At 41.9% G+C, this 23,801-nt stretch overlaps 1 protein-coding gene across 7 annotated transcripts in view; it reads right to left on the minus strand.

Annotated features, from left to right (window-relative positions):
* TMEM177 (transmembrane protein 177) overlaps positions 1-23,801 on the minus strand; it is a 70,317-nt gene that overhangs the window by 24,644 nt on the left and 21,872 nt on the right. Inside the window, exons 1-3 of one of the 7 annotated variants that reach the window (XM_063161814.1) lie at positions 10,153-10,189; positions 8,337-8,669; positions 6,019-7,149 (exon numbers count right to left, since the gene is read on the minus strand). The exons of 1 other annotated variant lie outside the window; for it this stretch is intronic. In XM_063161814.1, the coding sequence (XP_063017884.1) occupies positions 6,181-7,131 (951 nt within the window). In that variant the 5' untranslated portion in view covers positions 7,132-7,149; positions 8,337-8,669; positions 10,153-10,189 and the 3' untranslated portion in view covers positions 6,019-6,180. 5 more of the 7 variants (XM_063161816.1, XM_063161815.1, XM_063161818.1 and 2 more) reach the window with 5 other exon arrangements.

Below are 23,801 nucleotides of genomic sequence, written 5' to 3' on the forward strand. Positions count from 1 at the left end.
ACACTTCAAGATTTATGCCTAAATTACATGAAGTTTCCAAAAACCATAAATACATCTGTCTATGGGTATCTACAGAGAATTATATAACATGCTTTTAAAACATGGTCACTGAGGCAGTGAAACTCATCCCAAATGAGAAAAGATCTTACAAGGAAAACTTTCTACAGAGTAATTCTTACCCTGCTCTGTTGTCTGAAATATTTATATAGCTGCCTCCAGTCTAGTCAGAAAATGAAGAATAAAAAAATGGGGAAAAAAGATTTAAAAAAAAAAACCAAACAGGCTTGTTATTTACAACATGGCTTGATCTTAATTTTAGATCTTCCCTGAGAAAATGATCAAGTATTTCATTGTGCAATAATTAATTTAAGAATCAATGTAGCTTTAAAATACTAATGCAGGTTATAGTTTTATCTTTACTTCCTCATAAGTTGTATCTCTTAATAGCTATAGTGGTGTAATTTAAGAACCCACAATTCTCAAGACCAGCACGTGGATGTGCCTGAGCTAAGTTTAAGCAGCTAACAGCACTACATAAGTTATAACTTCTCAACTCACAATATCTCACCTAGCCTGCAGTATATGAAATACCCTGCAGTTTTCAGGAACAGGAAACAAAGTTTCTAAGGGCTTCAAGGGAATAACAGCTTAAAACTGACAGAGGCAAATTAAAAAAAGGGAACTGGGTGCCATAGACAGTGAATAAGAAATACATCTTTTAAAGAGTAATGCTAAGTGGAAATTTCAAAAGTAACATCAAATTATTTTCTTATGGCAAAATAGGAAATGTTTTAACTACAATGCCTATTTTTCATGTAGTCAAAAGTATTTTTCTCTGAAAAAACATTTAGACTAAATGTAGTAAAACACAGGAGAATGGAAGCTGCTGTGGTCTTTGGCAGGTGAGTACTGTAGGAAAAGGTAGGAGGTGCAAATGAAAGTGCAAGCAGCAAGTGAGCACTTAAAAGTTCACAAATCTTGCTTGAGCAAGCTAAAGCAGCTTGTAAGATGAGTCAGCAGGCAGAAGAGGCAATTAGAGTAACAGAGCAAGGGGAAATGAAACAGAGAATGAAGAAACAACAACATTCCCACTGGAAAACTTCCAGCATATGATAGAAACAACGCTTCCAGAGGTCAGCAGGTCTGCACTAAACCACTAAACAGTTACTGGATAAAAGTTGTTTGGATACTGCATTTCCTTTCTTCATGTTCACTCTGCAAGAACTGCAGGAACTATGAACCTGGGATCAGGCTCACAATGTCTTGTGTTTTCTAAATTCTCTTAGTCACCCTAATGAGACCTGCTTTTGCAAGACTTCTACAGAAGTAATTTTATTATACACAAAGGAGGACACAGCTTCAGCTTCATCTGTTACTCATTTATATGGAAAGAAGCTGTTAACACCTTGACTACATTAACAGGGTAATGCTCCTGCAAACCAAAGCAGAAAGTGATTCTGAGAAACCAGGTCAGGACTGGAAAAGGGATCAACTTTTCCGGATGATGGAAGTTCAACCATGGGAGGAAAAAAAAAATTAAACAGGAGAAAGTTCTCCAGTAAGGATGATTTGGGGGACAAATATATTTTCAAAACAAGCAGAGAACACCACAAATTCTTCCTGCAGTATGTTTTTCCTACAGAAAAACTAAGGTAGGAATCAAAAAAACGTACACTGGGTTGGCTGTGTTTATCAAAGTGCATTTTTGGACACAAAAGTGAGTTTTTAAGAACACTCTTTCTCTCAAAATTGAAGACCTGGATAGATTTTGGCAAACTTGGTCTTACTGAGAAGAGTAAATACTTCCAACTGCAGAGATATTTCAATGTTCATTTCTGGCTACGAAACTTAAGAGTTTGGCTTGTATTTTTCCAGATGGGAAAAACAGATGGATTTCTGGCCAAATTTTATTAATTTTCTCCACTTTATGGATTTGGCAATTTGAGCAGCCCAAATATACTCACTTCAACTTAACAAACCAATATATTGTCAGTGAAAAAGATGCCCAGCAAAACATCCATAAGCCATTTTTTAGTGCCTTCAGTTTAATTTGTCTAACATACCAATTCCCAGAGAATAAGAAGTTTTTTCTATTCTTAAGTCTGGTTTTGACAACAACCAAATTTCTCTCTTCCTGAAGGTGTCCTCTTTATTCCAAGATCTTAAGTATGTCTTCCTACATCAGCATTGTTCTGCTAGAAAGGCATTCTGCCTTTCAATAATGCAGACTCCCAGCTGAGATGAGTGAAATCAAGGAGGAACTGGATGCATGGACAGCAGATTGTCTGCAAGGTACTGATTTTTATATGAATGTAATCCCACCTGCTATATGGAGCTTTTAGGGAACAGGAGCAGATAATAGTTGCAGGACAGGGTCCACATACTGCACATAGCAGTTACTCACTCCTTGATGCATCCTCTGCATTTGCTCCTCTGGTGAAAGCCACTTGTGTTTCAGTCATGATGATTTGATTCATACATTCAAATTCACACCCCACCCATGCAAGCCACACTTTGTCACTGTGGTAGTTTCACAACTGCTACAGCCAAGGGCAAAACAGTAGTAGGCTCTTCCCAGCATCACCTCTCCCAACACCAGCAGCTTTCCCTGCAGGGCAAGAAGCTCCACAGCTCTGCAGCCAGCTCTCTCACCATCTTATCTGTCAAATTATGGAAACCACTTTATGTGAAATGGGGAGATAGCAGTGCTCTACTGTAATAAAAAAGGCTGTTTTCTAAAGGACCACTACCCTTCAACTGAAGCCCTCTGGGCAAGTCCACATCCTTTACTCAGTGCCACCTGGGTGGAGATTTCCCTCTCTCTGAAGCTCCAGATACCCATAGCAGCTGATTCAGGAATTGCTGTAATCAGATGACTTCCACAGCTTGTTTGTCTTCAAGAAAACTGTCTAGCTCTCAATACTGCTCTTTTCAGACAACTTTATGTTTTTTAACCATTAAACAAGCTGAAGATACCTCCACAACAAGAAACTGCAATTTTTAGGATAAAGAAATATGCAAGTCAGGTCCTGGAGTACATTTCTTACACTTCAGAGGGAATTCTGAGCAAAGCACCTTGGTGACCCTCATCTCTTGCAGCATCACCCACTAAAGCTTTATGAAGCAGCAAGGATTGCATTTATATAAAAAAGAAGTTACAAGGATCATTTTCTTTTCAGTTACAGAACATTCAGGATAATAACACAAGTAAACCAGTCAAGCAAATCCCTCTTTAAACTAGATTTTATCTAAATTTAAACTAGCAACTCATTTTGGTCATTTGCTACTTATACTTCTTCATCCTTTAATCACTCTACCAGACAGAGAGGTTCATATCTGTAGATAGTATCCATTTTTATGAGAGCTCATTATTCCACTGACATCCCTGCTTTTACAGTTTCTAGACTTAGACTTCTTTTATCTACATCTCTTAGCAATTCCTTTTAGCTTAACATTTTTGTTGCTTTTCTACATAAAAATTTGTACAAAGTGTGCCTTGTCTGAGCAGCAAAAGACAAGCCAGTTAATACTAAAACAAGTTCTTCAAATTCCTCAGATTTTCAGCTTCAGAGCTGGGGGAGGCAATTCACTGACATGATTTACTGAAAACTGATTTGTTTGGCCTTTTCTGGGCCATTAAATGAATTGCTTTTCTACATCAGACCATTCTTATGGAACATTTCCACCTTTAATTCTAGGATGCTTGCTTCTAGTGAACTGTCAAAACCAGACCATTTTTATTACTGGTATGTGGAGGTCATGTTTGATTTCAATGATAGTTCTACCTACAGGAAAACGTCTGCAGTATAATAAAAGACTTTTCATGAGTACTGTCATGGCCATGTATTTGAGTTGTGCTATTCTTACTTGCCAAATAGCATGGTGATCTTGCAAACAGCAATTACCTGGCAACACACACACACACAAAAATCTTTTCCAGGACAACCTGCACATTCCCAAAGCTCAGGGAAATCTTACAAAGCAGTTGTGATTGCAGTTCCTGTTTTCCCTGTATTGACACTATGACACTGTGCTCAACAGCATAGACAGGGAAGTGTGTAAGCCCTTGGCAAGAATCTTTGGAAAGAAGGGTCATGTATCCTGATGCTAGCCAGCCCTTCCTTACCAACACCAATGTGCCACAGCCAGTGCAGAGAAGGGTAAATGGGACACAACATTTAGAGATACATGGAGCCACTGCAAGAGTCAAGTGAAGTGCACAGCTGCAAAACCCATTAGCATCACTGGGGCTTTACACCCCAACAATGTCAAATAACCACACTAGCTGCAGGCATCATGATGAAAAGCAACAGTAAGGAGTGATAAAAGACAAGTAGATTACTTTAATTTAATTTTGTTTAAACTGTTACTTGTAAATCTCCAAGAAGGCCTTGATTTCCTCTCTGCACTCTTTATGTAGCAGCAGCTCCTTCAACCACATGAACTAAATGGGCCAAATTCTCTCTGAGAATATTTCACAGAGTTTAGATTTGTCTGAAGGAGTAACAGGAGGATGAAATAAACTCACAGACTATATAAATCAGGAATTATATTCCAGTCTTGAGTCACTATGTCACTCTACCAACAAACTTCTCTGATGTCTTATATTGGATTTATCTGGAAGACAAGTAAAAAAAAAATTAGCTCAAAGCTTTTAAAGACCCTGCCTAAAAGTAAAGTCTCTTCTTATTCCACTGACTAGGAAACTTTATCACTCTTTCACAAAGGACACAAAAACAATAGCTTTATGTCTTACAGTGAGAAAAACACCTGAGACATCTCATGACCTGCTGAGGACAAGTGCAAGCAAGAGGTGATGTTTCAGAAGCTCATGGCACAGATTACTTCAGCAAAAACAGACACCTCACAGACATGGCTTCAGCGATGGAAAGCAACAGCAGTGCTTCAGCAGCCAGAATATCAATTTTATGTCACCATGTGATTCAAAAGGGAAACAGAACTCAGTAATGCTTTGAGCAAACACAGGTGTGACAGATCCTATTGAAGCAGATGAAGAAAGGACAAAGCCAGGGAAGAAAGGACACTCAGCACATCTCTGACTGAGAAAACACAAAATAACAGAAGCTGCTGGTGAGAATGACAACAGAGACAGAGATGAGAACTATGCTGACGTCACCAGGGATTGCTACTGGAACAGCAACAGAAACATAGGAAAGAAGGAACCACAAAGTTGAAAACTATCACCTTGAAAATCAAGGTGAGGCTATAGTGGAAAGCTTACTGCCCATGCACTAAACACTTCTCCAGGAGAGTAGTAATCCTGGGCAAAGCTTGGCCTGCCAGACAAAATCTTGTTGAGCCAGGAGAATAATCTCCTTTGGATACAGGAGAGTCATCTCCTTTGGCAACTCTGCATCCAAGACCTCACCAGTTTGTGCACCAAATGCTAGACTCATGTCTCATGCCACCAATAGGTGACACACATTTTTAAATGAAACAAAAAAACTATACCAAAGCAAGCTGAAAAACCTTTTCTCAACATGCTTATCCCACTTGTAAGAAAACAACCCAGGACTGTCCTGTTACATACTACCACTCCTGGGGAACAGTCACAGTCACCATGTACTAGACAGAGCAGAACTAGGTTTAAGCAAATTGATGCAGGTGCTGGTAATAAACTGTTTGTACTGGTAGGAACTGCAGCATAACTAACATCTCCTACTGAAGAATGGTGACTGCAACATAAGAATATACACAGCACAAGAACTTACACAGAACAGAAACACTCTGTCTTGATATTTATGTAACCACATGATACAGACTGCCCATTTTTTAAAATATCTGTGTTGTTCCACAGGAGAAAGAGCAAACACCCGAGTTTAAATTATAATGATTCCAAAACCTCTGCTGGACTTGCACCTTGCAAATTGCCAGACTGAAAGGGCAGGAAGGCAAAGCAGCACAGCAGAACTTCCAGATCAGTGTTTGAAAAGTTTCCCTTCTCAGCAGTCTTGTGATTTGAGATGCACACAGAACTGAGCACTTTGGAAGCAAGTCTTTAATATTTTAAGAGAGAATTCTTTATTCAAGAAACATGCAATAACTCTTTCTGAACTATATGCAAAAATAAACCCCGAAATTCTAATGAAGATACAGAAGGAAAAAAAGAAAAAAGCAGCACAGCGGTATTCCAAAATACATAATTCACAAGTTTAACATTCATGCACTCCCATCAGATGCCTGGAGCTCTCTTAAAACATTAAGAATCAAAGTTCTCCGGTAAGTGTATGGGGTATACTTTAATCTGAACCAGTGCCTTGGGAAAAGGTTACCACTTGGGGCATACATTTTCATCCCTTCTTTGCCCATCAGACCACGAAAAATCCTGTTGCGGGACAAGATTTTATCATAAAACTCAAGGCCACCGCTGGCATAGTCCTTGGAAAGCCGGGCTGCCTTGGAGTCGGCCCTGCAGTCCAGGTGATGGGTGATGGCATCAGAAGAGACATAGTAGCAGAGCAGTCCTCCCATGGCAGTGACAAGGTTACAGAGGCCCCGGAGGATCACAGGGCCACGGGATAACCCCAGCAGCAGCTTTAGAGCACTCCCACAGACAACAGTCCCAGCCAAGCAAGTGGGAGCCACAACTGCACTTGCTAAAGGGCTGCCACTCTGCAAGTACACAACTTCTCTGGCAATGGCAAACTTCTGAGCTTTAAGGGAAAATGTGAGAGCTTCCTTCAAAGCCACACCTTCACTGCTCTCCCAGTCTACCTCCTTGCCATTTATTACAACAACATGGTTGACTATTCCTTTTTTATCCTCAGCTGTGCTATCAAAGTTAGGTGGGATGCCCACCAAACAGCCTTCGGGCAGCCAGGGAATTCCAGCGCTCATGGGGTGGAAGCTAGAAGCTGCAAAGGCTCTGTAGGAGCCAGTGGACTTCACAGCAGCATCTTGAAGGACATCCTGAAACACAGCACAGAGCTTCTCTGAGAGCTCAACTGGCTGCCCCTCGGACCAGCACTGGTGCAGCAGTCTGAATGTCTGCTCAGGAAACACGTGAGAGGAAAGGTTAGTGCCAAGCAGTCCCATGCAAGAAACGGCCAACACAGCGATCTTGTGCTTCTTGAACCACACTGATGCCTTCCACAGGAACCGCACTGCCATAGTCAAATCCTAACCTGTCTGTAACACAGAACCAGAATTAAAGTGTGCACAGATAGATTTGTCATCTCTCTAGCACTGAAAAACCCCAAACAACCAAAGCAGAAAACATGAGAAGAAGCAGAGCACAATAACCAAAGAAACCATTTTTTACATTAACAAAACACAAAACATCTTTACAGAGGAAGAGATACACAATAATTTTGGAGCCTTGCAACACAGGATGATTGATATGAAGAATTAACTTCTGCCTTTCCTCCAGTAAATCAATTTACCACAATAAAGACAACACTAAAGCCACCACACTTCCTCCTCCCCCAGCAATCAATACACGCCCTGTATTTACCCAACATACTTGTCTAGTCCTTGCTACCACAATCCCAGTCCTGCCTTCCCCTATACAGTCTATAGGTACTGAGGTCACAAAGAGCCAATAATTAGATCAGTCTGTGCCAACCTCCTCTACAGTACAGCTGCAAAAAATTTAATCCGTAACCTGAATACTAAATTCAATAAGCTGAGTTTGACAACAACTTTCCAAACAGGATCACATTTTGATTTGAAAAATTTCAGGAGACAGAATTTTCCTTTAGGAGTTTGTTCTCATGGATAGTCAAGCTCAGTAAAAAAAAAAACAAAAAACAAAAAACAAAAAAACCCCCAAAAACAAAACAAACCAAAAAACCAAAAAAACCCCCAAAAAACCAACCAAACAAAAAAACCAAAAAAAACCCCACAAACAACAACAAAAACCAACCAAAAACCAACAAGAAACAGTATGTGTTTTCTATACGTTTTTTTCTTTTCTTTCAGATTTAAACTTCTAGGCAGTGGTTCTAGCTTACTCAGCAAAAAGGTATTTTCAGAAAGCAGCTTTCAAGGAGCTACTTTTAAAAATTTGACTCTGAAATAATTTCTCTGACAAACACGATGTTCAATCTAGTGCAGAAACTGGAAGATAAATTGTTTCAGGCCTACGACTGTGTTACGACTCTTTAAATAAGCAAATAAAAACTTTCAAACCTGCCAACTCACTCAGTTCAAGAGTCATGCTTCCCTTGGGAAGCATCAGTTCTTTTTATGGTCCAAGCTCCATTACATGCTCTGCCCAGGAAAGCTCCAATTTCCTCTTAAAAAAAATTCTATTGGGTACAAAATTCCCCGCCTAGAACGATGCTACTGGGAAGGTATAAAAGTGAATTAGGCACCTAAATCCAGCAGAAATCAGTGAAAACTGGGCATCACTCTTTCCATTTGCAGAGTCTCTTCTCTCAGGGCTTTCACATACCAGCTTCACAGAATCTTGCTGCAGCTGTTAAAGACATGAATGTTTCCAGCTGTCCTCACAGGAAGCCGAGGTGGCAGAAGGGAATTGAGCTTTGATACAACAACCAAAGTCTGAGCGTGCAGTGCCGTCAAAGGTGGCGCTCAGCCATGCTGCTGGGCTCTGTGTGGCAGCAGCTGAAGCAGGGACACATGCTCTCCTTCCACATGGGCTGAGCGAGAACTTCTCACAGAGGGGCAGAGTGGACAACTGGGGTCTGTAACATCACCAAACAGCACCACAGGACATGCCAGGATACACCAGTCATGATCAACAGCAAATGAGTGTTAACCACAGGGAAACAAAAAGAGATTAATTAAAAGGTGGTGTTTTAATGATATGTTGTTACTACTCCTTCCTATGAAGATCTTTCAGACTGTAAACCCACCAGGGGGAGAATAATCTTGTTTAATATTTATGCTGCACTAAACACACACTGAGTGCTTAATAAAAACAATGATATATGTAATCATACAGTAATTTAATATGTATTTCTTAGTGTAATAACTAGTGGTGTTCTTACATTCTGCTGAAGACAGAGGTGGTGAGTTTTTTGACAATATTATTTAAGAAAAACATTCTAAAGGGCCAAGACCTTGGATGAAACCAAATTTCAGGAGAAAATCTCTTTGATAGTAGAACTAAAAACCAGAAAATGGTAATACTTAATATCAAACGACCATTTTGAAGTTTATGACCTCTCAGCAAATCTGGTATCTAGATCTGATTGGAAAGGTCATGTCATTTACAGTGCAGGGGAAGCACTTCCAAGGGGATGACTGTGGGGAGCCTATCACTTGACCCTCATGTGAAGCTGAGGAAGGGACATCACAGGTTTCTCCTGTCAGAGAATGCCCTCCCACTGGAGCTGGCTAACATAGTTTTAAGATTAGAAATGCTTAAAGGAAAAAAATCCCTGTTCAGCTTACATCCACACCCATGTGGGGAAGGACACACCACACTGCAAACTCTCCTTTCTTGCACTGCCTAATAAAAACTCCTCCCTTGCATGATCAAATGTGGTTGTGCACATCGAACACAAAAGTAAGCAGGAAATGCCACATTTTTTCTCATAATAGTCAATAGTCAGGAAAATAAAAAGAAAACTGCTCACAATACATTTTAGCATTTATGCTTTCAAACCTTCCTCAGAGGTCAATGCAGATGCTCAGCTCCTGCAGATATCCCACTGCAACCCTAACCGTGCGCGGCATCTTTATTTTATTCATACACTTTGTGCAATTTATGTACGAAGAAAGCAACCGGAAACTGCAAGGGAATTTATATGGCCCATATCCTGCTAATTTAATCGTTTAGTAACCATGAAGCCATGCTTACACGGCGGCCTCCCCCACATGCTGAAATACTGACCGCTGACTGCCGTGTCACAGGCACTTAATTCTCACTGAACTCAGAGATCTGGATCAGCTAAAGTTCAGATGGGGGATATCTGGGCGGGTTTGGCCATAACACGTGTGTATTACTGAATTTATTGCTTTAAAATCACACGTAGTCGAGGGGAAAGCCCAGATTAAAGCACGATCAATCAGGAAACGGGGCGCGGGACGGAGCCGCCTCCAGGGCTCCGGCCGTCACGAAATTAAAAACACAAAAGAGGAGAGTAATACAAATGCACAGCCCCGAGGCCCCACTGCGGGAACCGCCCGGCTCCCCCCGCCCCGCGGCCGCCCAGCACCTACCGCGGGTCCCGGGCCGAGGCGGGGCTGCGGGCGGAAGGGGCGGGCGGGGGCGCCATGGCGGGCGGGGCTCGGCTCCCCTCCCCTCACAGCGGCCGGGTGTGGCTGCAGTGACACAGCCCGGGGGTGGCCTGGGGCGAGCGCACTGAGGGGGGATCTGACCCTCTGAGCCTGGCCTCGGGCGAGCGCACTGAGGGGGGATCTGACCCTCTGAGCCTGGCCTCGGGCGAGCGCACTGAGGGGGGATCTGACCCTCTGAACCTGGCCTCGGGCGAACGCACCGAGGGGAAGGTCCGACCCGCTGCCCCTGCCGGCGAAGAGCAAGAGACACCCACCCTACCCCTCCAAGGGCAGCCGCAGCATGAGGCGGGGACTGCCGCTCTCCGCCCGCCTCATGACTTAATTCTGTGCTCTAACTCCCAGCGTTCTTCCTGCTTTACATCTGTATTATTAATACAGCCCTCTCCACTGCAGGGCAGGAGTGCTTGCCGCTAAGGCAGCAAGTGGCAGAGCTGGCATCCGTCGTGTAGGATTTGTTTTATTTCTCATTCCTAATGGTAAAATAACATAGGCAGAGTTTTGGGGGTTTTTTTTTGTTTTTTTTTTTTTTTTTTGGTTTTTTTTTTTTTTTTTTTTTTTTTTTTAATTTGCTTTACAGTTATTGTTTGCTCAAAGCAGATGGCCAGTGTGGTTTCTCAGTAAGCCCGTGTGGATTTGATTCACAGCCTGGGCACTCTGAAAGCCCTGGAAAGACGTGGAATAAGAGGAGGTGTGTGGCAGGGCAGTGCCCTTTGGAAGCGCTGGTACCCGAGGGCTGAGCTCTGCAAAGTCCAGCCTTGCCCCTGGGATGTGCAGTCCTTCCAAAGCCAGAATACATAATAGCTTCTGCCCAGCTTAGGGTTTTATTTGGGTAGGGGATAGTAAAAGAGTGTGTTTGTCTCAGTATAGGAAGCTTGCACTCATGTGGGATGCTTGTTTTAAAGTGTTCCTCCACACCAGGCAGTCAAGGTAATAATTTTTCACTATCCAAATGGAAGTTATGCTGGGTGAGAGGCAACAGAATAGAAATAAAAGCAAGCTGTTCTTCCTTTCTACTTGTGATTAATTTTGACAGATCTTGCTTTCTTTGCAGCAGCCCCTGAGTGAAGCATTTCTTACCTGTAAAGGTTTAGTTCCCAGACATTTTAGCATGACACTCGAGTTCACATGAAAGGATTAAGATCGTAAACTGACTACTTAGGAGTTCTCATTCAAATTCATGGGGATTTTTAGGACTTTCATGAAGAAATTTATCCTATGTTTTTCCCACTAGATTATCTGATTTTTAGAAATGCTAGTACTAAACAGGCCAGGCTAGGCGTAGCCTGTTGTGAAGAGAAGCTGGTAAAGACAACCTTAGTTTTAACTTCCAATAAACAGGTTACTAAGAAAAGACACTTCTTCATGACAGGGCACAGTTCTACCCTTAGGTTATGGCTCCATGCAGTATGGCAAGGCAGATGAATAGTTTGCTGCCACCCAAAGGGAGAAGTCAGAGAAAAGATCCCACCTTTTTCACCTGTTCCCCTCTGAGCCACTTTTTGCCAGCTCTGTCACCCATCAGACCTTCTTATGTACCATGTTTATCTCACTGTTAGCAGAAAACATAGTAACAGACAAAAAGGCATCATTTTCTGCTAGGTTATGAAGCAGAATGGAGCATTGAAAACTGAGAAGTGCCAAGGCTCTAACAAGGTATGAGGCAGCCAGAAAGAAAAAAAAAATCGCAAAAAAAAAAAAAAAACCAACAAAAAACCCCTCACAAACCAAAAAAACCCCGTATTTCTCTCTATATCAGCAGAGAGCTGTTACAGTCTTCATTCTGCAGCCTCAGCATGGAGCTTCATCATCTGCCAAAACTTACAATTTGTAAGTTGGCATTGGTATTCACACTTCATGCAGATGCACAAAAAACTGTTTATGTAGGTGATGACGGACAACAAACTCACACTAGCCAACACAGGCTTTTAAAATCCCTCATCACACTGAGACTTACTTATCCTGCTGGTGAATACAGAGAGAAGGTTGGGTGGGTTTGTGAAATCTGACTTTGAGAGGTGCTTCTGCACCAGGTGGAGAAATCTAGAAAACAAGGGTTTCTTACACTAAACCTCAAAAATCTGGCATTGCATTCTTACTATGGTTTCTCTTAAGAGATTTATAATTAATACAACTGGGGAAAACAGACACCCCAGCTTTACTAATCACCACACTGGCACAAGAACCGAAGTGCACCCTGGTTTTGATGCTCATACACATCGTTGTAGTCACGGATCCAGGCATATGGACCACTTCTAAATTAGCCTGCTAGGTGGTGCTGTAGGACACGCTCTGCCTTAACTCATTCAGGAATGTGAGCGATCTCTCTCGCATATTTTACCATAAAATAGAGGTACCTACCATCATCTGCCTCTCTAACTTGCAATCCATATGTATAAAGCCTTGTTGCTGCATTAGGAAAAAGGCTGACATTTAAATACAGAACTGAAAATCATTTATTTTGCTTAAAAATTTATATGGTCTTGCAGTCTCTTTTGCTCATGTGATTTCCAAAGTGGAAATATAAATGTGGTCAGTGAGTGTCCATCAGCCCAAGAAGTAAACATGTCTCCCCTCAACATCTTCTTTTATAGAGTCTGTTTATCTGATTTATCTGCCCTTTTATGCAAGTTTTTCTATAATCCATGCCCTAGAGATGAGCTTTAACAGAGGGTAGTAGGAACCTTATAATTTTGGCACAAATTTATGCATGTCCCAGGTGTCAGATGAAAGAGGTGTTGCAGGAGAGAGATTTCAAAGTCTGCAGGACACGGATAATCTGCCAGTCACCTATGGATGCAATCATGAAAACCAGGGAACTGGAGTGTGGACATTAGGGGGTTTTACAGGACATGAGGACAGAGAAGTCTGATGAAGACCAGAGGAAATGTTAGAGGGCAAAAAGATCCTGGAGTGAGATGTGCTGGCTGATCTGGGGGAGCTCTTACTGTGAAGGAAGGGTATGACTTGTGAGCCTTCTTTTAAAAGCAGCTCCCTGGCCCACTTTTCAGTATTGCTGAGTGCAGTGCTTCAGTAATGAACATGCAGAAGGACTGCAATGCTCTGAAGCAAAACAAATGCCTAGAAAGCACCTGTACTTAGGTGACTTACAATGGCCTGTGCTGGAACCTGCAAAGACAACTGCCTACACTTCCAACTCAGCAGAAAATGCATTGAAAATTGCTATATTAAGTGACCTTTAATGTTCTTGACAGGTGCCAAAAGGCTGAGCCTGTTCATAGTTGAACAGTCATCTTACTGCACTGAAGGGGAAGAAGAGCTTGTGGCAAGATGGGCTTTCCAGCTGTCATTCTGAGCAAGTTGCCCATCTCCAAATTGCAGCAAATAGCACAGTGACAGTGGGATTGAAGTGTACACAGCATTAAGCAAAAGCATGAAGGTGCAGCTTTTCAGATCTCAGCAGTTTCTGTTGCTGGAAAGAGGAAGTAGCAGCCAATATTGATAATATATCCTTGTACGTCCCATTCCCACTGTGCCTCATAGTCCCATGTGTTCCACCCATGGAACAGTCACACTCACCAGCTGATGGGGAACACAACTGCAAATTTGGCTTGCATGCCAGGATTTTGCTTTTGGCACAGTTAGGAAAATGTGCTTTCTCATCTGCACTTTCTATTGGGTTTACAGACAAGGTTTGTCTGAAATAGCATTGTTATGCTGAGAATCAAAGCCATGTATAAGAAATAGTAGGAAAAAAAATTCCCATCTCCTTGTTGGACCTCCTCTGTTGAAAAAGATGACTATTCACAACTATTTTTCTTATTCCTGGGATGTGTGCATGTTATTAAAGATAAACACTTAGTGTTTCCTCTCAAGATGGGTGATGTAGACAAGCATAATAAAGGATGAACATTCAGAAACACATGGGAAGAGTGAATTCTATTTCTGGTCTCAAATCAAACCTTCAAACCCCAGTATTTTTATATATGTCTATTTAAGAAGGATTAAAAAGATGACTCATTTTGTTGTTGGTATTGGCAGGTATGTAGATCACAGTAAAGCAGAGTCTTTAAAGAATAGGGAAGATATTTTCTTCCCTAATGTATCACAGCTTGGAACTGATCAGGGATGAAAAACTAGTGTTTTGGAAGCCATAAAGAGGCTGCAAGTCATTTGGATGGCTTCACAGCTCTGGGACTAACTTTTCTTTCCAGAGTCTTTGAAATATTGATCTGCTGATCCAGACCTGCCTAAACTCAGACAGGCTCTCTGTGGCAGCAGACATGGAAAAGGGAAAATATGCAGCTTTTTATCTCTTTGCTACTGCATTTTCAGACTGGGGGCTAATTGTACTTGCTCCCTTCACCTCTATCTGGATGCACCAGAAGTTGATAGAGTGAGCACCCTGTGAAGTAAAATAGAAAATTCTTCCTTCAAGCAGGACTCCTTTGAGTGTAATCATCAAAAAATCCTTGATCTGAATGTGCTTTGCAGTCTCTGCTGAGGCTAATAGACACACATCCACCTTGTTTAGGGGTGACTGTGGTGGTGCTACATTGATGGTTAGACTGGATGATCTTGAAGATCTGTTCCAACCTTGCTGATTCTGTGATATCCAGGTGAACACAGGTGCTAGTGGAAAATCTGGATACCTGCAGCAGAGAGCTGAGAAGCAAAACCACTTGCAGAGTCTGGTCAAATCAATTCATGCTGAAGCCCATGGTTCTGCAAGCAGTCTACTGCTATTTAAAACTGCTTCAGGTGTATCCACATTGTGCACAGACCCTATACCACATTGCATTAGTTGCATTACAGACACCATTGTGATGTCCTTTGATGAAATCAAATGAAAACTGACAAACACAAGTTCATTGTCTAGCCTGGGATTTCTGGGCAGTGCACGTGAGCCAAGCTGTTAACCAGAACAATTGTTCACTGTCTATAACTAATACAGTTATTTTAAAGAGCTCTGGTCCTGCATTTAGCTAGCTCTCCTAAAAGGAAGGTACTATAGTGAATTAAGATGTCATATCTTCATAATACAGCTAATTAGCACCATTTCCCTTCAGAATTGGAAGAAGTGTGTCTTGGGAAGGAGAGGATGCCAATACTTTGAGGCAATGGTATAATATTTAACAGATTGAATCATACTGTCTAACCTTGGGAATATTTGAAGTTACTGCAAAGGTAATGATATTTGAAAGCAAGCAGAAATTGGGGCTGTTTCACTGAGTCAATCAACCTAGGTGGTCACTGAGCACTACTCTGTGGTTGGATTGCTTCACAAATGCTGTGACCTTCCAGAAAGGTCCTTATCACTGCAGATAAGGGTAATTTTTTCTGTCTAATTAAAAGCTGTGGAAGCTACAAAGAGAATACCAGCTAGTCTAAAAAACAGTACATTCTACTGTAGTAAAAGACAAGAGATTCCACTCTGCCTCAAGTCAGTTGTAAAGACATCCCAGTTCTAGGGAAGAGCTGTCACTAGAAATAACAGAATTAAATTATGAGAAAATGCAAGATGAACGTTAAAGTGAGATCTATCTGGAACACTGGATTCCTATTAATTCAATCTGTTTAAGACTTTTCATATTCAGTGTTATTACCGAAGCTCAGATCCACATTTTTACTGTCTTGGAAAAGGAGACTCAAGCTGATAAACAGTAACAAAATACACATTCTGTTAATGCAGAAATAATTTTCTTTGGCACTGGAAATCCAGCATTTTCTCTATGTTACCCGACTGATTGCCCAGTGCTTTGGTGGGGAGCTGGAGACTCAGGCCCAATCTGTTGAGTTTCTAATTCAAAGATACCTGCCTACAGTTTTTTACCCATTCTCAAAGTGGCACCTAGTTTTTTTCCCCTCAGAGGTCTTACTTTAAAACACTTAAGAAAAGGTCACCATGAGAAGATGGGATCACATATAGCTGTAGCACACAGCTTTTTTCTTGGACAGCATGTATAACAGGAGAAAAATAACAGCTTCTGAGTGGGAGCTGATCATGTCTTACACAGAGTGTGTGAAGCAGAGAGCAGCTACAGCAAACCAAAGCTGTTCTCCATAACCAACCACCCTGCAAACCAGGTGAAATCTGTCTGCTTTAGCACTGTGGTATGGCAGCGTGTAGGAGGGAAGGGTCTGATCCCACACTCTCTTCTTGGGAAAACGTGTTCGGCCACTGAACAGTCCATGTTTTCTATTGCATCAGTCACTTAAGGATCTTCCAGTACTTGATGAAACTTTTTGAGCTGTATTTCAGACTGCACAGATCTCTGAGACTGCACATATTGCAGCTTTACATATGACTGGGTCAGCTCATGTGTGCTTGCAAATGAATTAAGTTTTGAAGAGATCCTCTCTCAGATAAAAGGTCTAAAGAAAGCAGTGTCACCCAGAGAGACTCGTTCTTGTTTAGGCAGTAAATTTGTTTTGAAAGAGATAGGTTTGTTTACATGGTTTATGAGCATCTTTAATCAAATACTAGCTTTCTGGGTCAATAGCTTTTTCAGGATAGTTGCTAAAGTGAAATCCAGATACCATAATATCAAGTTCATTTGTACATCTACTGCCACTCCAATTATGTATTGCTGGTGATGGCTAATGAAGTGCAGGCTACACACAATTTCCTATAGCTGGCTTGCAGCATGAGCATCCCAATCTGTGAAAGTAAGCTCTAAAGAAAGATGATGTGAGTACCTTTTAAAATAAGCACTGAAGATCTACACAGCTGATGTAATTGCCACCCACAGTCCCACCACAACAAATTTTTATGCTGTCTTCCCAGAGCTGCCCAAAACTAAAATCATCCAGATCTCAGTATTGTAAAGTGAAGGACCACAGGTGCCGTATCATTTAAAGTGATAAAGCATATTCATAGTATAAAACAATAACCTTTCTGGATTTTTTCACATCCCACAAATAACTCTGCATAAGGAGAAATAACCATGAAAACTCAGAGACAAACTTCAACCCATCCAGCATCCTACAAAAGGGGATGTGCATTGGCTTGCAGAAACCAGTTTTGTTTCAGAGTCTGTTGTTTGTGTCAGTAGTGTTACAGTCTCTTCAAGCCTCCTAACAATTTATTAATAAAACCCAAAGTAGAAATAATTGTTTTTCCCCAGCTGAAGGCATTCTTCACCTTAAAATATAAACAGAGGATTGAGAAAGTGGACTGTGGTAAGGATAAATGCTAGGTGCAGATGAACAAGTATGAAACTCTATGACAAAGAATATGCAAGGCAGGGACCTGTGGTTGTTAGGCCACACCTGCAAGAGGCTATTAGCACTGGAGCTTACATTTGTATGTCACAAGGGAAGACACAGGGATAACCAATAATCCACATTCTGAAACAGAAGTTGGTAAATGACAAGAATACTTCTGATGAATGCAAACCAATCTCCCTGCTAATCTGGAACTGATAACAGTGACTGATTACACAATTGCATCTGGAGAATCACATGGGACCTGGCAAACTGGAGAGTCAATCAAAAACCTAGAAGCTGCATTTGAAGGAGCAGTCCACATTACCCATAAAAACAAAGGAAAACTTAACACATAATATGATAACTACTCACTGGATAGCTTGTCATAGATAATTTAGTGCTAAAAACAAAGTCAGGAACAGCCATATCAAGTGCTATAGACAGCCAAAGTGGTTTACAGAGAGCAACTTCACAGATGAGGGACAACATCTAAGAACCAGGTGAGGAGTCATGGTGTCCACAGCTCAAAACCAGAAAAGAATTATAATAAACGTATCTGTTTCTACCCCATTATTTACTCACTCAAAGTTAACAGATTTACATTTAGGAGAACTTGCAAAACAGCACTCTAACCAGCAAGAGCTGACTAAAGCTTACAGATCCCTCTGATACCATGATTTTCTGCACACAGATGTCAACATTCCATCCAGTTACCGGAAAGGAAGCCTGTTCCTGAGTACTCTTGGAGACCATTCAGGTACTTGTTTTTGCTCCATGCAAAGGAAGAACTGGAATGAAAAATTTACGTGGAAAGGCACACACAGACAGAAACCATAATGCAGACCAAAAAAAATTTAAAAATGAAAAAAAATTGACAAACCTGTTTGTTGTCCAAGCCTATCCTCAGTAATGCAGTAAGTCAGGAGCAGTGCAAAAAGCTTCATTTGCAGAAAACCCAGCAACATAGGGAGGAAAAAAAAACAAAAACCCAACCCAATACAAAGACCAAACAGAAATACACCTTCTCCCAAAACAGACGTCATTCATTAGCAACTTCTCTCTCCCCCTTAAATATACTCCAGGTTAATTGATTCATCTCATGATCCAGGCCACCTGAGTCTTGTTTCCTTTCTAACATGCAAATTTACAAGCATTAAGGACCATTTCTAAAGATGTGAACAGTACTAGTTAGCCATTTTACACAAAAATCAAGATCTCAATTGTGTGTATACTGTTGTTAGTGTTGGGAAAAGTCTAATAAAAACTCTAGACCTAAAAACCCTGTTCTGATAATGACCACAAGGACAATGTAGTCCTGGCAGACCTTCTAGCTAAAAAGCTCTGTGCCTGAAAGGTTCAACCTGCTCCTTCATCTTTTATTTGGCCATTATATCTTGCTTTACTCTGTAAAGCTGTCTATGGTACAAAATGTAGGCTATGTGCAATCTGAAATAAAGCTGCTTATTGCACAGAGGATGCCAAAATTATTAGCTCTGAATTTTAATGAGGAGATGCTTGATTTCTATGCCATTGGGATTGCAGGAAGTAAGATAATATGCATGAAAACAGGGCAGGGGGAAATAAATAGAGTAACCAACTTTGTCTGTATTAGAGTTAATCCATTTAAATGGCTGTAACAAAACCTGCCTGCAGGTTTGTTTTTCAGAGACTACATGTTTAAGCTCTAACAATCTGCATTCCCAAGTAACTCTAGGTCCAGACAAGAAATAACAGAATCAGACAAGAAAAAACAGAATCAGGGTTTGTTAGGGGGAAGTTTGCTGCATTGAGGTCATTGAAGAATCAATCTGTCTGGCCAAATTGTGCCAGATGGACAACACAACCTTTGAGCGCTCGTGGTACCACTCTTTATCCTGCCAAAGTACCTCAGGAGTGACCTAGAGAGCCTCCTTCTCCAGTGTGAAAGTCTGTGCTGAGCCCCTGCTGTCCACAAACACTGTTTAACATCTCTTTGTAAGATTGGTTTTGATTCCATATGCTAGTAGTCAGTGTGTGACTAAATGACTTTTGGCAAAGATACTGAACTAAAACCTAAAGAAATGGAAACTTTCATTTGGACTCCAGTGGGCTTTGGATCAAACATAAAAAGAATAAGTACTCTAAAGCAAATAAAGCTAAATTTCAGGTTTCCCACCATCTAGTTTCTTGTAATCAGAGGTGCCAATCAAGGTTGTTCAGCTGCTAGATGCTATCAAATGCTATCTCAAACCAAGGTAAATATTATAAGAGATTTTCAGAAAAGCAGTGGAGAAAAAAAATAAGTGCACTTTTGTTGACATAATCACTTTTGGATAAACAACACACAGCTGAGTCTCAATTCACAATCTTTCCCAGGAGGTCACTAGGGCTGCATGTGCTCTTCAGTAACCTGGGGTTTACTCGCTTTTTCTAAGCAGAAGAGTGATCTGCTTAGACTTGTCCAAGAGATCTTTTCTTTTGAGAAACAGACTGTCTTCAATCCTTCCTTATGCTGGTCTTGAATTAATACTAGCTTAAAGTAGCTGGGGACTTTGTGCAACAACCAAATGTGTTCAGAGCCCTAAACACTGTTTAGATAATGTTGGACACAATGCTCCAAAAAGTCAGTGTGCCAAGTAAGATTACCATGGGGGGAAGCACAAGTAATAGGATTATTTGTTATTGTTGCATTATTATGGATAAGAATGGTTTCAAAGCTCATCCCAAATTCCACCTCCATTTCGTCTGCTTGAGGAATGTCTGTTTAAGGGGAAAAGCCTTAACAATGATTTAATGAGTTCTCCCATTTTACTCACCCTTAATGCACACATAGCCACCTCCCTCTTCCAGCTGACCCCTGGCATTTTACCTGTGCCCCTTCCCTGCAGCACCTTCTGCTTTTCCATCAGCTGCCAGCCAGCCCTGGGCACCACCATTCCAAAAACAGGCAGCAGTTGCAAGAGGTCATTCTTACCTCCCACCTCTTGGAGGGTTTCACATGGTACTGCTGGAAAAAGCACCAGCAGGCCAGGTCATCCTTGGCACATTTCCCTGTGCTTTATGGTCGAGACAACAGGAAAAGATGTCCCTGCACTTCCCAGCTAGTGAGTGAGAGGCATTTGTCTGCTTTGGCATGGGCATTGATGGTGCATGTGATGAGAGAGTGGAGTGGATCACAAGCTGGCAGAAAGCAGCATGGGCTTAGCCCTGTCAGTTCTCCAGGGGTGGTTTCATATTGACACCTCCAGTGGCAGCACTTTATGCACTGAAAGAATTAAAGTATTTGGAGGAGTCCACAGAGTTTTCTATCTGGTAATTTTTCTTAGGAGAAAGGCTTAAGCTTGGTACCAAAGAATCCCCTGATGGCAGGAAGGAAGAAAGGGCAGCTGACAGAATGCCCATCTCTTGCTATTTTTCATCCTCCAAAGCTGAATCTGATCCAGTTCCTTGTGAAGGGCTGTTGGACAGGCACTCTTGACTAATTTTCACTCACCTCTTCCCAAGTGACCTTCTCCTTCCAAAGATGATGAGGAAATCATCTGTCTCAGTTGCACTCTCTGGGAAATATCTTTTGCAAACTTTAATTTATCTTCATTGAAATGAAATGTTTTCATTTGAATTTAACTTCAAACTTGGCTGCGTGACTGGGAAGAGATTCCCTGCAGTGCACAACAAACAATGTATGCTGTGCCTCTTCCATCTTTTAATATCTGCACAATAGCAGGACCTGGAAAGCAGAAACACTGAATCATCTTGGTCCAGGAGTGTCACTCGCTTCTCTAAGAGCAGCCTGCGGCGTCTCACATATCATGTAAGAAGTGAGCCCGTTCTTGAATGCACAGATCACAAAACATGGCTCATTTAACTTGCAAGCTCAATGCTTCATAAATGATACTTTCCTCCAGGGGATGTTGCAGGAAGATATCAGAGCAGAGAGCTGTGTTTCAGGCCTCTGTTTTCTAAAGCTTTGTGCTAACCCAGAAAGTCTCCTCTCCTCTCAAGTACAAACAATAGCTCACTACAGATCTGTTCTTTCCAGTTTTGTACCTCTTTAGATTTTATGGGAAATACCTCTGTTTGACAGATGAATGCACAGGTTTAGATTAGATATAAATTCTTCACTGTGAGGGTGGTGAGGCACTGGAACATGTTGCCCAGAGAAGCTGTGGATGCCCCATCCCTAGAAGTATTCAAGGCCAGGTTGGATGTGGGCTCTGAGCAGCCTGGTTTAGTAGAAGGTGGAAGGGTTGGAAAGAGATGATCTTTAAGGTCTCTCTCAACCCAAACCATTCAATGATTCTGTGATCAGAAAGTTCATTCAAGAACTAGTATTGAAAGCATTGGAATAGCATATTAGATATCCTAAAAATGCCCTCTGGGTTTAAGAGAGCAAAACATCAACACGTTCTGTCTAAACAGAATTATACAAATCACTTAAATTAGCTATATGGGTCATAAATAAGTCAAAAATGAAAAACCCCTCCTTCTGATGCCATCCTGCTGCTCTGTGTTATGGTTCCTTGCTTGCACAGTACACCTGCATAGCTGAGAGCAGGTAATGTTATCCATTTGAAGGACGGTGAGTAACCATGCATGGGAGCAGAGTTAAACACAGGCATGAAGCCCCAGTTCTCTTTGTCTGAAGGCACTGTACGTTTTAAGGCCAGTTTCTGAAGCAGAGAGTGCCGTGTTCTCTCACAGAAGTCATGACATCATGCTTTTGTGTGTACTTTCCTGGAAAGTCTAATTGTTATTTGGAGAAAGTCCCAGGTACAGGAGGTCCTTGTACAAATTCCCATGCTGGGAGTTGCCTGTGAAACACCACGGTGCTTCTGACCTGTAGTGTCCATCCCCTTAGGTCCTCCAGCCTACTCTACTCCAAGGGAAGGACTGACACAAAAATGTGGTTTTAAGGAACATACTTGGAAGTACACCCTGTGCACATCCCACTCTGATTGCCACCGTCCCAAAACATTCTTGATCCTGAAAAATTTGCATTGCTAAAACCTGAGTAGTGCACATAGGATGATGTGCTCTGTCTCTAGAATGGAGGATCAGGACAGTTCTGCTGTCTTCTTGGCCTTAAATTCGGATTCTTCTGGGCTTCTTTAAGTACCTTTTGGGTAATACTTGATAAATAACAGAACAGGACTTAGCTGCCATGAAAAAAATTGAGAAACTGTATAATCCCTTAAGTGTATCTCTCTGTTTAAAAATTTTCCAGCTTCATCAAGAGTCTAAGATAAGAGTACAGATAATTTTTTAATAGAGAAGGATTCTGCAGTTCTGATAAAATAGCAGGTAAACATTGCAGAGAGAGAACAAAATGACCTCCCTTCTGTTTTTCCTTGCAGCTTAGAGAGCAACATGTCTTATTCCACTTGCTGCTGAGAGCCTCCCTCATGGACTAGCCACTTGATCACACCACATCCCACACACACGAAATCTTCTCACAGCACTGACAGAGGAGGAGGAGAAACACACCCAGCATTTCTTTACCAGCCTATAACTAATCCTGCCTGGACATCCCAACGACTAATCGGGTTTTGTGACTTAGCTTTAACAAAACCTCGAGTGGATGAGTACCCACTCCATTAATCCTCTCCCTGATCTCCCAGTGCACAGTCCTTAGAAAGGAGAAGGGGCAGGCACACTTTGAAGGCATTAAGCTACAAGCCGTTTGCAAACAGATTTTCTCTCTTCCCCTAAACAGACAAGTGCTGAGTGCTGCTCAGCATCCAAATTCAGGATAATTATAGTGACCTCCCAGCTGTCAGCGACAGAAGTGCGGGAAGGCGGATTATGCACATGAAGTCCTCTGCAGCTAAAGCTACCATATGTGCAGGTTTCACTGGGCATGTTTCACAAAGCCAACTTTCTCCAGGCTGAAAAAAGACTTTGGCCATTTGTCCTGAACTCATTTGTGGCTGGAACCCCTCCCAGGCTGGCTGACATTTGGACTGGATCCATGAAGCACACTCAAATCCCCTGTGTATGCTGGCTTCAGCTATGCTGGAATCACCATGTTTGTGCTGCCCATCTGCTGGAGCTGAGCCTGAGGGGCCTTGAAATGGCAAAGAGAAAGGGATCTTAAACCTTAGTGATGACAATTTTCAGAAAGAGAGGGAAGTGAGAGCTCTCTCCTGCCTGCAGCTCCTGCAGGAAGCTCCCAGCATGGGCAGGAGTGATGTGGGGCAAGAGGTAGAGCCTGAGCTCTTTGACAGGAGGCTGTTTCTCCAGACAGGAGCCATGTCTTGTGTCACTGCTGTGAGGAGTGCTGTGGCAAGCTGTGCCTGCTCAGCCTCTCTGCACAGCTGCTGCTGGGCTGGATGCCCCATGTGAGGGCCTGGCAGCCACAAAGATCTCCTGAACCACAGTTTATTACAGCATCAGCTACATATTGACTAGAAAACCCCCTCTGCAAT

The sequence above is a fragment of the Melospiza melodia genome, chromosome 8 (assembly GCF_035770615.1).
Source record: "Melospiza melodia melodia isolate bMelMel2 chromosome 8, bMelMel2.pri, whole genome shotgun sequence".
NCBI lineage: Eukaryota > Metazoa > Chordata > Aves > Passeriformes > Passerellidae > Melospiza > Melospiza melodia.